The sequence below is a fragment of the Acipenser ruthenus genome, chromosome 35 (assembly GCF_902713425.1).
Source record: "Acipenser ruthenus chromosome 35, fAciRut3.2 maternal haplotype, whole genome shotgun sequence".
Lineage (NCBI taxonomy): Eukaryota > Metazoa > Chordata > Actinopteri > Acipenseriformes > Acipenseridae > Acipenser > Acipenser ruthenus.
The window spans coordinates 6,329,670-6,345,513 of NC_081223.1; the positions used below are offsets into that span (position 1 = coordinate 6,329,670).

General features: G+C 43.9%; 1 protein-coding gene across 1 annotated transcript; it reads right to left on the reverse strand.

Moving 5' to 3' along the window:
- Positions 1-12,465: 12,465 nt before the first annotated feature.
- LOC117421160 (reticulon-4 receptor-like 2) lies at positions 12,466-14,928 on the reverse strand (the record flags this gene model as incomplete). The annotated part of the gene is made up of 3 exons (XM_059007747.1): positions 12,466-13,310; positions 13,967-14,224; positions 14,704-14,928. Coding segments are annotated over 3 exons (1,314 nt in total), but the record flags the coding sequence as incomplete, so codon positions are not given.
- Positions 14,929-15,844: the final 916 nt, after the last annotated feature.

Consider the following 15,844-nt stretch of genomic DNA (forward strand, 5'->3'; position numbering starts at 1 on the left):
ACTGCGTTTCCTCCAACACCGCTACAGCCAGGTGCGGCTGGCTTTGCTGTTGCAGTGTGACAAGAGGAGGGTGGCTGACGGCGTTTGTTTCAGAGGATGCGCATGATGAGTCTTCGTTCTCCCGAGTCGATACGGGAAGCTGCAGCAGCGCCATAAAAAAAACAATTGGATATTCCAAATTGGGAGATTTTTTTAAAATATTACCAAAAAATAAATTAAATAGTTAAGCTTCAAAAAATCTATTTTTGACTGAGCGAGTTAAGTGTGTACGGTATCCTGACAACACAACACGTTGAAAACACAGAAAAGACGCTGAGAAAAAAAAAAGTTTTCTATTTCCTGTTTAATTAAGAAAATACAATAAAAAAAGATTATTCTCTTACTTGTCTTCCTGCCATATCCCCTCTTTTTTGGTCAAATATTGAATATATTCGTATTCAATTTCAAACGACTGTTCTTTGTTCCCATGATGCATCTGTGATGGGCTGGGTTTTAGCGATCGCGATAATTTCTGATATTTTACAGTGGCTGGACTTTATAATAATAAAAAAATGAAAAAGGGTAACGAGCGACAAATGCATTAATTTCTGTCGATTTGTTCTATTTTAATGGGTTATAATTTTACAAATTTAAAAGACATTCATTAAGAAAAGATAAAACTAATTTAATCACCTTTAAGGATTATGTTTTTATTGACAGAAATATATTTGATGTATGTGTGTTTGGCATGAAATCAAATAAAGTCCCATTGGATTTTGCTTGAAAAGAGGAAACACAAAAGATGTTTTTTTAGGTTTTTTTTTTTTTTTAAATAAAGCATTTATTCAACATGTTTGTTTTGTTTTTTTTTACAAAAATACAACACAATACAACACGGAATGTTTTTATTTTTTTGTTAAAAGAATGACAAAAGTTAAAATATTTTCTCGTTTTTTTTCTGTTTGTTGTTGGGCTGCCATCTTGGTAAGAGCTTGTCAATTGTCGCATGTGAACACAGCCCCTACCAAAATGTCCAGTACAGTACAGTACCGTGCTGTTAGATTAGACTGGACTGTATTGAATTAGCTGGCTCTCAGATCCCCAGTACAGTACAGTGCTGTTAGATTAGACTGGACTGTATTGAATTAGCTGGCTCTCAGATCCCCAGTACAGTACCGTGCTGTTAGATTAGACTGGACTGTATTGAATTAGCTGGCTCTCAGATCACCAGTACAGTACCGTGCTGTTAGATTAGACTGGACTGTATTGAATAAGCTGGCACTCAGATCACCAGTACAGTACCATGCTGTTAGATTAGACTGGACTGTATTGAATTAGCTGGCTCTCATATCTCCAGTACAGTACCGTGCTGTTAGATTCGACTGGACTGTATTGCATTAGCTGGCTCTCATATCTCCAGTACTGTGCTGTTAGATTAGACTGGACTGTATTGAATTAGCTGGCTCTCAGATCCCCAGTACAGCACAGTGCTGTTAGATTCGACTGGACTGTATTGAATTAGCTGTCTCCCATATCCCCAGTACAGTACTGTGCTGTTAGATTAGACTGGACTGTATTGAATTAGCTGGCTCTCAGATCCCCAGTACAGTACAGTGCTGTTAGATTAGACTGGACTGTATTGAATTAGCTGGCTCTCAGATCCCCAGTACAGTACAGTGCTGTTAGATTAGACTGGACTGTATTGAATTAGCTGGCTCTCAGTTCCCCAGTACAGTACCGTGCTGTTAGATTAGACTGGACTGTATTAAATTAGCTGGCTCTCAGATCCCCAGTACAGTACAGTGCTGTTAGATTCGACTGGACTGTATTGAATTAGCTGGCTCTCTGATCCCCAGTACAGCACAGTGCTGTTAGATTCGACTGGACTGTATTGAATTAGCTGGCTCTCAGATCCCCTGTATAGTACAGTGCTGTTAGATTAGACTGGACTGTATTGAATTAGCTGGCTCTCAGATCCCCAGTACAGCACAGTGCTGTTAGATTCGACTGGACTGTATTGAATTAGCTGTCTCCCAGATCCCCAGTACAGTACTGTGCTGTTAGATTAGACTGTACTGTATTGAATTAGCTGGCTCTCAGATCCCCAGTACAGTACAGTGCTGTTAGATAAGACTGGACTGTATTGAATTAGCTGGCTCTCAGATCCCCAGTACAGTACAGTGCTGTTAGATTAGACTGGACTGTATTGAATTAGCAGGCTCTCAGTTCCCCAGTACAGTACCGTGCTGTTAGATTAGACTGGACTGTATTGAATTAGCTGGCTCTCAGATCCCCAGTACAGTACAGTGCTGTTAGATTAGACTGGACTGTATTGAATTAGCTGGCTCTCAGATCCCCAGTACAGCACAGTGCTGTTAGATTCGACTGGACTGTATTGAATTAGCTGGCTCTCAGATCCCCAGTACAGTACCGTGCTGTTAGATTAGACTGGACTGTATTGAATTAGCTGGCTCTCAGATCCCCAGTACAGTACCGTGCTGTTAGATTAGACTGGACTGTATTGAATTAGCTGGCTCTCAGATCCCCAGTACAGTACCGTGCTGTTAGATTAGACTGGACTGTATTGAATTAGCTGGCTCTCAGATCCCCAGTACAGTGCTGTTAGATTAGTCTGGACAGTATTGAATTAGCTGGCTCTCAGATCCCCAGTACAGTACCGTGCTGTTAGATTCGACTGGACTGGATTGAATTAGCTGGCTCTCAGATCCCCAGTACAGTACAGTGCTGTTAGATTAGACTGGACTGTATTGAATTAGCTTGCTCTCAGATTCCCAGTACAGTACCGTGCTGTTAGATTAGACTGGACTGTATTGAATTAGCTGGCTCTCAGATCATGAGTACAGTACAGTGCTGTTAGATTAGACTGGACTGTATTGAATAAACGGGCTCTCAGATCTCCAGTACAGTGCTGTTAGATAAGACTGGACTGTACTGAATTAGCTGGCTCTCAGATCCCCAGTACAGTGCTGTTAGATTAGACTGGACTGTATTGAATTAGCTGGCTCTCATATCTCCAGTACAGTACAGTGCTGTTAGATTAGACTGGACTGTATTGAATTAGCTGGCTCTCAGATCCCCAGTACAGTACAGTGCTGTTAGATTAGACTGGACTGTATTGAATTAGCTGGCTCTCAGTTCCCCAGTACAGTACCGTGCTGTTAGATTAGACTGGACTGTATTGAATTAGCTGGCTCTCAGATCCCCTGTACAGTACAGAGCTGTTAGATTAGACTGGACTGTATTGAATTAGCTGGCTCTCAGATCCCCAGTACAGTACAGTGCTGTTAGATTAGACTGGACTGTATTGAATTAGCTGGCTCTCTGATCCCCAGTACAGCACAGTGCTGTTAGATTCGACTGGACTGTATTGAATTAGCTGGCTCTCAGATCCCCAGTACAGTACCGTGCTGTTAGATTAGACTGGACTGTATTGAATTAGCTGGCTCTCAGATCCCCAGTACAGTGCTGTTAGATTAGACTGGACTGTATTGAATTAGCTGGCTCTCAGATCCCCAGTACAGTACCGTGCTGTTAGATTCGACTGGACTGGATTGAATTAGCTGGCTCTCAGATCCCCAGTACAGTACAGTGCTGTTAGATTAGACTTGACTGTATTGAATTAGCTGGCTCTCAGATCATGAGTACAGTACTTTGCTGTTAGATTAGAGTGGACTGTATTGAATAAACGGGCTCTCAGATCTCCAGTACAGTGCTGTTAGATAAGACTGGACTGTACTGAATTAGCTGGCTCTCAGATGCCCAGTACAGTGCTGTTAGATTAGACTGGACTGTATTGAATTAGCTGGCTCTCATATCTCCAGTACAGTACAGTGCTGTTAGATTAGACTGGACTGTATTGAATTAGCTGGCTCTCAGATCCCCAGTACAGTACAGTGCTGTTAGATTAGACTGGACTGTATTGAATTAGCTGGCTCTCAGTTCCCCAGTACAGTACCGTGCTGTTAGATTAGACTGGACTGTATTGAATTAGCTGGCTCTCAGATCCCCAGTACAGTACAGTGCTGTTAGATTAGACTGGACTGTATTGAATTAGCTGGCTCTCAGATCCCCAGTACAGTACAGTGCTGTTAGATTAGACTGGACTGTATTGAATTAGCTGGCTCTCAGATCCCCAGTACAGTACAGTGCTGTTAGATTAGACTGGACTGTATTGAATTAGCTGGCTCTCAGATCCCCAGTACAGCACAGTGCTGTTAGATTCGACTGGACTGTATTGAATTAGCTGGCTCTCAGATCCCCAGTACAGTACCGTGCTGTTAGATTAGACTGGACTGTATTGAATTAGCTGGCTCTCAGATCCCCAGTACAGTGCTGTTAGATTAGACTGGACTGTATTGAATTAGCAGGCTCTCAGATCCCCAGTACAGTACCGTGCTGTTAGATTAGACTGGACTGTATTGAATTAGCTGGCTCTCAGATCCCCAGTACAGTACAGTGCTGTTAGATTAGACTGGACTGTATTGAATTAGCTGGCTCTCAGATTCCCAGTACAGTACCGTGCTGTTAGATTAGACTGGACTGTATTGAATTAGCTGGCTCTCAGATCATGAGTACAGTACAGTGCTGTTAGATTAGACTGGACTGTATTGAATAAACTGGCTCTCAGATCTCCAGTACAGTGCTGTTAGATAAGACTGGACTGTACTGAATTAGCTGGCTCTCAGATCCCCAGTACAGTGCTGTTAGATTAGACTGGAATGTATTGAATTAGCTGGCTCTCATATCTCCAGTACAGTACAGTGCTATTAGATTAGACTGGACTGTATTGAATTAGCTGGCTCTCTGATCCCCAGTACAGCACAGTGCTGTTAGATTCGACTGGACTGTATTGAATTAGCTGGCTCTCAGATCCCCAGTACAGTACCGTGCTGTTAGATTAGACTGGACTGTATTGAATTAGCTGGCTCTCAGATCCCCAGTACAGTGCTGTTAGATTAGACTGGACTGTATTGAATTAGCTGGCTCTCAGATCCCCAGTACAGTACCGTGCTGTTAGATTCGACTGGACTGGATTGAATTAGCTGGCTCTCAGATCCCCAGTACAGTACAGTGCTGTTAGATTAGACTTGACTGTATTGAATTAGCTGGCTCTCAGATCATGAGTACAGTACTTTGCTGTTAGATTAGACTGGACTGTATTGAATAAACGGGCTCTCAGATCCCCAGTACAGTGCTGTTAGATTAGACTGGAATGTATTGAATTAGCTGGCTCTCATATCTCCAGTACAGTACAGTGCTATTAGATTAGACTGGACTGTATAGAATTAGCTGGCTCTCTGATCCCCAGTACAGCACAGTGCTGTTAGATTCGACTGGACTGTATTGAATTAGCTGGCTCTCAAATCCCCAGTACAGTACCGTGCTGTTAGATTAGACTGGACTGTATTGAATTAGCTGGCTCTCAGATCCCCAGTACAGTGCTGTTAGATTAGACTGGACTGTATTGAATTAGCTGGCTCTCAGATCCCCAGTACAGTACCGTGCTGTTAGATTCGACTGGACTGGATTGAGTTAGCTGGCTCTCAGATCCCCAGTACTGTACAGTGCTGTTAGATTAGACTTGACTGTATTGAATTAGCTGGCTCTCAGATCATGAGTACAGTACTTTGCTGTTAGATTAGACTGGACTGTATTGAATAAACGGGCTCTCAGATCTCCAGTACAGTGCTGTTAGATAAGACTGGACTGTACTGAATTAGCTGGCTCTCAGATGCCCAGTACAGTGCTGTTAGATTAGACTGGACTGTATTGAATTAGCTGGCTCTCATATCTCAAGTACAGTACAGTGCTGTTAGATTAGACTGGACTGTATTGAATTAGCTGGCTCTCAGATCCCCAGTACAGTACAGTGCTGTTAGATTAGACTGGACTGTATTGAATTAGCTGGCTCTCATATCTCCAGTACAGTGCTGTTAGATTAGACTGGACTGTATTGAATTAGCTGGCTCTCAGATCCCCAGTACAGTACAGTGCTGTTAGATTAGACTGGACTGTATTGAATTAGCTGGCTCTCAGATTCCCAATACAGTACCGTGCTGTTAGATTAGACTGGACTGTATTGAATTAGCTGGCTCTCAGATCATGAGTACAGTACAGTGCTGTTAGATTAGACTGGACTGTATTGAATAAACTGGCTCTCAGATCTCCAGTACAGTGCTGTTAGATTAGACTTGACTGTATTGAATTAGCTGGCTCTCAGATCATGAGTACAGTACTTTGCTGTTAGATTAGACTGGACTGTATTGAATAAACGGGCTCTCAGATCCCCAGTACAGTGCTGTTAGATTAGACTGGAATGTATTGAATTAGCTGGCTCTCATATCTCCAGTACAGTACAGTGCTATTAGATTAGACTGGACTGTATAGAATTAGCTGGCTCTCTGATCCCCAGTACAGCACAGTGCTGTTAGATTCGACTGGACTGTATTGAATTAGCTGGCTCTCAAATCCCCAGTACAGTACCGTGCTGTTAGATTAGACTGGACTGTATTGAATTAGCTGGCTCTCAGATCCCCAGTACAGTGCTGTTAGATTAGACTGGACTGTATTGAATTAGCTGGCTCTCAGATCCCCAGTACAGTACCGTGCTGTTAGATTCGACTGGACTGGATTGAATTAGCTGGCTCTCAGATCCCCAGTACTGTACAGTGCTGTTAGATTAGACTTGACTGTATTGAATTAGCTGGCTCTCAGATCATGAGTACAGTACTTTGCTGTTAGATTAGACTGGACTGTATTGAATAAACGGGCTCTCAGATCTCCAGTACAGTGCTGTTAGATAAGACTGGACTGTACTGAATTAGCTGGCTCTCAGATGCCCAGTACAGTGCTGTTAGATTAGACTGGACTGTATTGAATTAGCTGGCTCTCATATCTCAAGTACAGTACAGTGCTGTTAGATTAGACTGGACTGTATTGAATTAGCTGGCTCTCAGATCCCCAGTACAGTACAGTGCTGTTAGATTAGACTGGACTGTATTGAATTAGCTGGCTCTCATATCTCCAGTACAGTGCTGTTAGATTAGACTGGACTGTATTGAATTAGCTGGCTCTCAGATCCCCAGTACAGTACAGTGCTGTTAGATTAGACTGGACTGTATTGAATTAGCTGGCTCTCAGATTCCCAGTACAGTACCGTGCTGTTAGATTAGACTGGACTGTATTGAATTAGCTGGCTCTCAGATCATGAGTACAGTACAGTGCTGTTAGATTAGACTGGACTGTATTGAATAAACTGGCTCTCAGATCTCCAGTACAGTGCTGTTAGATAAGACTGGACTGTACTGAATTAGCTGGCTCTCAGATCCCCAGTACAGTGCTGTTAGATTAGACTGGACTGTATTGAATTAGCTGGCTCTCAGATCCCCAGTACAGTACAGTGCTATTAGATTAGACTGGACTGTATTGAATTAGCTGGCTCTCAGATCCCCAGTACAGTACAGTGCTGTTAGATTAGACTGGACTGTATTGAATTAGCTGGCTCTCAGTTCCCCAGTACAGTACCGTGCTGTTAGATTAGACTTGACTGTATTGAATTAGCTGGCTCTCAGATCCCCAGTACAGTACAGTGCTGTTAGATTAGACTGGACTGTATTGAATTAGCTGGCTCTCAGATCCCCAGTACATCACAGTGCTTTTAGATTAGACTGGACTGTATTGAATTAGCTGTCTCCCAGATCCCCAGTACAGTAATGTGCTGTTAGATTAGACTGGACTGTATTGAATTAGCTGGCTCTCAGATCCCCAGTACAGCACAGTGCTGTTAGATTCGACTGGACTGTATTGAATTAGCTGGCTCTCAGATCCCCAGTACAGTACAGCGCTGTTAGATTAGACTGGACTGTATTGAATTAGCTGGCTCTCAGATCCCCAGTACAGTGCTGTTAGATTAGACTGGACTGTATTGAATTAGCTGGCTCTCAGATCCCCAGTACAGTACCGTGCTGTTAGATTCGACTGGACTGTATTGAATTAGCTGGCTCTCAGATCCCCAGTACAGTACAGTGCTGTTAGATTAGACTGGACTGTATTGAATTAGCTGGCTCTCAGATTCCCAGTACAGTACCGTGCTGTTAGATTAGACTGGACTGTATTGAATTAGCTGGCTCTCAGATCATGAGTACAGTACAGTGCTGTTAGATTAGACTGGACTGTATTGAATAAACTGGCTCTCAGATCTCCAGTACAGTGCTGTTAGATAAGACTGGACTGTACTGAATTAGCTGGCTCTCAGATCCACAGTACAGTGCTGTTAGATTAGACTGGACTGTATTGAATTAGCTGGCTCTCATATCTCCAGTACAGTACTGTGCTGTTAGATTAGACTGGACTGTATTGAATTAGCTGGCTCTCAGATCCCCAGTACAGTACAGTGCTGTTAGATTAGACTGGACTGTATTGAATTAGCTGGCTCTCATATCTCCAGTACAGTACCGTGCTGTTAGATTAGACTGGACTGTATTGAATTAGCTGTCTCTCAGATCCCCAGTACAGTACTGTGCTGTCAGATTAGACTGGACTGTACTGAATTAGCTGGCTCTCATATCTCCAGTACAGTACAGTGCTGTTAGATTAGACTGGAATGTATTGAATTAGCTGGCTCTCAGATCCCCAGTACAGTGCCGTGCTGTTAGATTAGACTGGACTGTATTGAATTAGCTGGCTCTCAGATCCCCAGTGCAGTACAGTGCTGTTTTTAAAATCCATAAAAATGTTGTAAATCTTAAATTCCTGAGATCTAACACTTATGAAAATTAATGAACAAAATAAACAAATAAATACATAAATGAAAAAATCAATACACAACTTTATAAACAAATTCCTAAAATTACACAAATTCAGGCAATCCAACACCTTAAAAAAAAAAAAAACACGGAACAGTCCATTATAGTTAGTATAGGGGGTGATTGGTCTAAGGCTATTGTGCATATTATTATTATCATTATTATTATTATTATTATTATTATTACAGTATTATTACTAGTCCAAACTCCCTCACCCCTCTCTTTGACTGCACCTAAATGGATCAGTCCCTTCAAAAAAAAAAATAGTCATTTTGCACTGAAATTAAATAAAATACATGCAATTTCAAAGTAAAAAGAAAACAGTTTCAAATTGTAACATCTGAAACACATTTTGTATATATATATATAATCTGTAAACATCTTAAAACAGTTGCAGAATATTTTGTAGTGATTTTCATAGCAATTAAGAAAGTCAAAGAGAGAGAGAGAGAGAGAGAGAGAGAGAGAGAGAGAGAGAGAGAGAGAGAGAGAGAGAGAGAGAGAGAGAGAGAGACATAAAACTGGGAAAAAAAAGGCAAAACACTTTAAAAGAAGTGTAATTTGTAATTCATTATGAACAGAGCTGCACAGAGCAGGTCTGTAGGAAACTCAACACTGCAGAGCTGCACAGAGCAGTTCTATAGGAAACTCAACACTGCAGAGCTGCACAGAGCAGGTCTATAGGAAACTCAAGACGGCAGAGCTGCACAGAGCAGGTCTATAGGAAACTCAACACTGCAGAGCTGCACAGAGCAGGTCTATAGGAAACTCAACACTGCAGAGCTGCACAGAGCAGTTCTATAGGAAACTCAACACTGCAGAGCTGCACAGAGCAGGTCTATAGGAAACTCAAGACGGCAGAGCTGCACAGAGCAGGTCTATAGGAAACTCAACACTGCAGAGCTGCACAGAGCAGGTCTATAGGAAACTCAACACTGCAGAGCTGCACAGAGCAGGTCTATAGGAAACTCAAGACGGCAGAGCTGCACAGAGTAGGTCTAAAGGAAACTCAACACTGCAGAGCTGCACAGAGCAGGTCTATAGGAAACTCAACACTGCAGAGCAGCACAGTGCAGGTCTAAATGAAACTCAACACTGCAGAGCTGCACAGAGCAGGTCTATAGGAAACTCGACACTGCAGAGCTGCACAGAGCAGGTCTATAGGAAACTCAACACTGCAGAGCTGCACAGTGCAGGTCTATAGGAAACTCAACACTGCAGAGCTGCACAGAGCAGGTCTATAGGAAACTCAACACTGCAGAGCTGCACAGAGCAGGTCTATAGGAAACTCAACACTGCAGAGCTGCACAGAGCAGGTCTATAGGAAACTCAACACTGCAGAGCTGCACAGAGCAGGTCTATAGGAAACTCAACACTGCAGAGCTGTACAGAGCAGGTTAAAAGGAAAGACAGATCAACACTGCAGAGCTGTACAGAGCGAGTCTATAGGAAAGACAACATTTCATTTTTTTATATAACTTTTTAGATTAGTTCCTTTTAAAACAGTGCTTTCCCTGGGTCTCTCTCAAACACTTTCAATGAGACTCCCTATCGCACAGCAGTTTCAATGAGACTCCCTATTACACAGCATTTTCAATAAGACTCCCTATCACACAGCAGTTTCAATAAGACTCCCTATCACACAGCAGTTTCAATGAGACTCCCTATTTCACAGCAGTTTCAATAAGACTCCCTATTGCACAGCAGTTTCAATAAGACCCCCTGTCACACAGCAGTTTCAATGAGACTCATCCTATTTCACAGCAGTTTCAATAAGACTCCCTATTGCACAGCAGTTTCAATAAGACCCCCTGCCACACAGCAGTTTCAATGAGACTCATCCTATTTCACAGCAGTTTCAATGAGACTCCCTTTTGCACAGCTGTTTTAATGAGACTCCCTATTGCACAGCAGTTTCAATGAGACTCCCTATCACACAGCAGTTTCAATAAGACTCCCTATCGCACAGCAGTTTCAATAAGACTCCCTATCGCACAGCAGTTTCATTAAGACTCCCTATTGCACAGCAGTTTCAATAAGACTCCCTATTGCACAGCAGTTTCAATAAGACTCCCTATTGCACAGCAGTTTCAATAAGACTCGTTATCACACAGCAGTTTTAATAAGACTCATTATCGCACAACAGTTTCAATTAGACTCCCTATTGCACAGCAGTTTCAATAAGACTCCCTATTGCACAGCAGTTTCAATGAGACTCCCTATTACACAGCATTTTCAATAAGACTCCCTATCACACAGCAGTTTCAATAAGACTCCCTATCACACAGCAGTTTCAATGAGACTCCCTATTTCACAGCAGTTTCAATAAGACTCCCTATTGCACAGCAGTTTCAATAAGACCCCCTGTCACACAGCAGTTTCAATGAGACTCATCCTATTTCACAGCAGTTTCAATAAGACTCCCTATTGCACAGCAGTTTCAATAAGACCCCCTGCCACACAGCAGTTTCAATGAGACTCATCCTATTTCACAGCAGTTTCAATGAGACTCCCTTTTGCACAGCTGTTTTAATGAGACTCCCTATTGCACAGCAGTTTCAATGAGACTCCCTATCACACAGCAGTTTCAATAAGACTCCCTATCGCACAGCAGTTTCAATAAGACTCCCTATCGCACAGCAGTTTCATTAAGACTCCCTATTGCACAGCAGTTTCAATAAGACTCCCTATTGCACAGCAGTTTCAATAAGACTCCCTATTGCACAGCAGTTTCAATAAGACTCGTTATCACACAGCAGTTTTAATAAGACTCATTATCGCACAACAGTTTCAATAAGACTCCCTATCGCACAGCAGTTTCAATAAGACTCCCTATCGCACAGCAGTTTCAATAAGACTCCCTATCGCACAGCAGTTTCAATGATACTCCCTATCGCACAGCAGTTTCAATGATACTCCCTATCGCACAGCAGTTTCAGTAAGACTCCCTATTACAGAGCAGTTTTAATAAGACTCCCTTTTGCACAGCTGATTTAATGAGACTCCCTATTGCACAGCAGTTTCAATAAGACTCCCTATCGCACAGCAGTTTCAATAAGACTCCCTATCGCACAGCAGTTTCAATAAGACTCCCTATTGCACAGCAGTTTCAATAAGACTCCCTATTGCACAGCAGTTTCAATAAGACTCCCTATCACACAGCAGTTTCAATGATACTCCCTATCGCACAGCAGTTTCAGTAAGGCTCCCTATTACAGAGCAGTTTTAATAAGACTCCCTTTTGCACAGCTGTTTTAATGAGACTCCCTATTGCACAGCAGTTTCAATGAGACTCCCTATCGCACAGCAGTTTCAATAAGACTCCCTATCGCACAGCAGTTTCAATAAGACTCCCTATCGCACAGCAGTTTCAATAAGACTCCCTATCGCACAGCAGTTTCAATGAGACTCCCTATCACACAGCAGTTTCAATAAGACTCCCTATCACACAGCAGTTTCAATGAGACTCCCTATTGCACAGCAGTTTCAATAAGACTCATTATCGCACAGCAGTTTTAATAAGACTCATTATCGCACAGCAGTTTTAATAAGACTCATTATCGCACAGCAGTTTCAGAGCGGAGCTGGTCTATAGGAAACTCAACACTGCAGAGCAGTAATTGAATCGTAATATCTTTTCAATATAGACTTTAAGGGGAAATTCACAAATGCTCTTCACATGGTTTCAGGAAAAAGAAAGTGAAGGGTGAGAGAGAGGGAGAGGGTGAGAGTGAGGGAGAGAGAGAGGAGAAAGAGGGACGCGTCTGGACAAACGCCTCTGGACTTCCCGTTTGCTTCTTTCAAACAATCCAACTTGTAACAACGAATAGTGGAGTCTTCGTTTTCATATTTCTCCCAGTAGTCTTGCTCTTTAACTTTCGTCAATGTGGACTCAGCTTCGTAACTTTTGGTTTGACTTTTATCTGGACTGATGTAACTGTTGTCTTGCTGTTGTCCTTTCTTTCCATCCAAGCCTTTAGATTTGTCCGAATTCCCCCCGCTTGCCTTGCCCGATTTGGGGAACCACCATCTCGTTCTGGTGCTGAAGGTGTAAGTGACGCGGGCTCTCGGATAGTAAGGCATCATGGGGCAGGGAGCGAAATCGATTTCTCTCAAGAACCTCAAATCTAGACCTTTCCTCTCCTCGGGACCGGCGCAGAGGAGCTCGGAGCTGGAGATCCGGACCTGACGGAACCATTCCCAGAGAGGGCGGGCCTGGCAGGAGCAGCTCCAGGGGTTTCCGTTGAGTCTGAGGAACTGCAGGGATGAGAGATCGGAGAGGGCCGAAGCAGGGAGGTCTGTTAGGGCGTTGTTGAAGAGGAAGAGGGTGGTGAGGTGACCCAGGTCCCTGAAGGCTTTGCGGTTGACCTGTCGCACTCGGTTCTCGTGGAGGAGGAGCCTGTCCAGGTTGACCAGCCCTCTGAAGACATTTTCAGACAGGACTCGGATTTGGTTGCCGTGGAGGAAGAGGTGAGTGAGATTCACCAGGTCTGAGAAGAGATTGTCCTGAGAGGGGGAGAGAGAGGGAGGGGGAAGGGGAGGGACAGAGATTGATATTTGGCACATGAAAATTCAGTACTACCAAAAAGTTGTATGTTAAATTATATAATTAAAATTATTTGTGTTATAGCTCTCCTGTATGTATCTGCCTCCTGTCACCCCTTCCCCCCCAGGAGCAGGGTTGAGACAGACTGTATTAGATAGGATAGAGGGGGCTCTCCAGGAGCAGGATTGAGACACACTGTATTAGATAGGATAGAGGGGGCTCTCCAGGAGCAGGGTTGAGACACACTCTATTAGATAGGATAGAGGGGGCTCTCCAGGAGCAGGGTTGAGACACACTGTATTAGATAGGATAGAGGGGGCTCTCCGGGAGCAGGGTTGGAGACACACTGTATTAGATAGGATGGGGGGGATGGGGGGGGCTCCAGGAGCAGGGTTGGAGATGCACTGTATTAGATAGGATGGGGGGGGGGGGGGCTCCAGGAGCAGGGTTGGAGGCGCACTGTATTAGATAGGAGGTCTCTCTCTCTCTCTCTCTCTCTCTCTCTCTCTCTCTCTCTCTCTCTCTCTCTCTCTCTCTCTCTCTCTCTCTCTCTCTCTCTCTCTCTCTCTCTCTCTCTCTCTCTCTCTCTCTCTCTCTCTCTCTCTCTCTCTCTCACCTGGATGTGTTGCAGCAGGTTGTCCTGCAGGTAAAGGAACTGCAGGCTGTAGAGTTTTTTGAAGATGTTTCCGGGCAGGGTCCCCAGCTGGCAGCGGTATATGTGCAGGCTCTGCAGCTTGTCCAGCCCCCGGAAGGAGTCAGGATGGAGGGTGCGCAGGGAGGGGTTATCCCCCAGGTCCAGCTCCTCCAGATCTCGCATGTCGCTGAAGGAATCGGGTTTGATGGAGCTGATGTTGTTGGAGTAGAGCCACAGGACCTGATGAGAGGGAGAGAGAGAGAGGTGGGGGAGAGAGAGGAAGATCATTTTCAAGCTCAATTTCAAGTTACAGTCAAACATGTATTAAGAGACCTGCACTCAAGGGACAGTCAAATAGTGTCTCTTAAAAGATGGACCCCCCCATACATTTTCTATTTGTCTCCAACATCCTACCTTCCTGTAATTATATATGTATGTTTAAAAAACTCTGTAAAAGACTACATATATGAACAAAATAAGTATGTAATTGAATTACATTTAGATTATTGTGTGGGCTTGCACGTTGTTGTTTCGGAGGACAAAAGCTTGAGTGTGTTTGTCTATCTCCAGCCTCTCCCAGCCGAGAAGGAGTCACTGCGGGGGAGATCGCAGCAGCAGCAGCAGTGGTGAGGCAGACATAGTCTTAAAAACAATTTATAAATTGGGGGAGAAAAGGGGGTTACCCATAAATGTGAAGTGTGAACAGGGCAAGACGGTACCTGTGTCTGGAAGCCGAAGGACTCTGCCTGCAGCTCTGTGATGCGGTTGTTTTGGAGGAATACTCTCTGGCTGTCATAGGGAATGCCGGCCGGCACCGCCGAGAAGTTCTGAGACTGGCAGCTGACCATCATCGGGGAGGGGTAACAGACACACAGCCTGGGGCAGGAATAGGCAGGGCTAGGGGAGCAGACTGCCAGCCAGAGCAACAGCCAGACAGACACCGAGCCTGCGTGGGGAGAGAGAGGAGAGAGTGTGAGAGAGCAGAAGGGAGGGGAGAGAGATAGACTGATAGATAAACAGAATGACAAACAAGACAGAAAGGTAAACCAATATACAGACAGATTTGAAGTCATGTCTCAATGAACATTTATTCAGTTGTCTGTCATAGATCTCTCTAAGAGTGACCCCTGACCCCGATTGACCCAATGATATAATATTCTCAGCACATAACAGAACTGACTGGGCGAACAGTCACTCAGAGAGAGGCTCGGAAACTTTGGTGACATTTATAGAGGAACCCGAATACTCGGAAAAACAGGAACGCCTTCTATAATTCAGGGAAGACAATGAATAGAGAAGAACACTGTCAATGAGTGTGTGTGTGTGTGTGTGTGTATGTCTCTCAATGTGTGTCTGTGTCTCGGTGTGTTTCTATCTCAATGTGTGTGTATATGTGTGTGTGTGTGTGTGTGTCTCAGTGTGTGTCTCTCTCAATGTGTGTGTGTGTCTCTCAATGTGTGTGTGTGTCTCAGTGTGTGTCTATCTCAATGTGTGTGTGTGTCTCTCCCAATGTGCGTGTGTGAGTGTGTGTCTCGGTGTGTTTCTCTGTGTGTGTGTGTCTCAGTGTGTGTCTCTCTCAATGTGTGTGTGTGTGTCTCTCTCTCAATGTGTGTGTCTCAGTGTGTGTCTCTATCAATGTGTGTGTGTGTCTCTCAATGTGTGTGTGTGTCTCAGTGTGTGTCTATCTCAATGTGTGTGTGTGTCTCTCCCAATGTGCGTGTGTGAGTGTGTGTCTCGGTGTGTTTCTCTGTGTGTGTGTGTCTCAGTGTGTGTCTCTCTCAATGTGTGTGTGTGTGTCTCTCTCTCAATGTGTGTGTCTCAGTGTGTGTCTCTATCAATGTGTGTGTGTGTCTCAGTGTG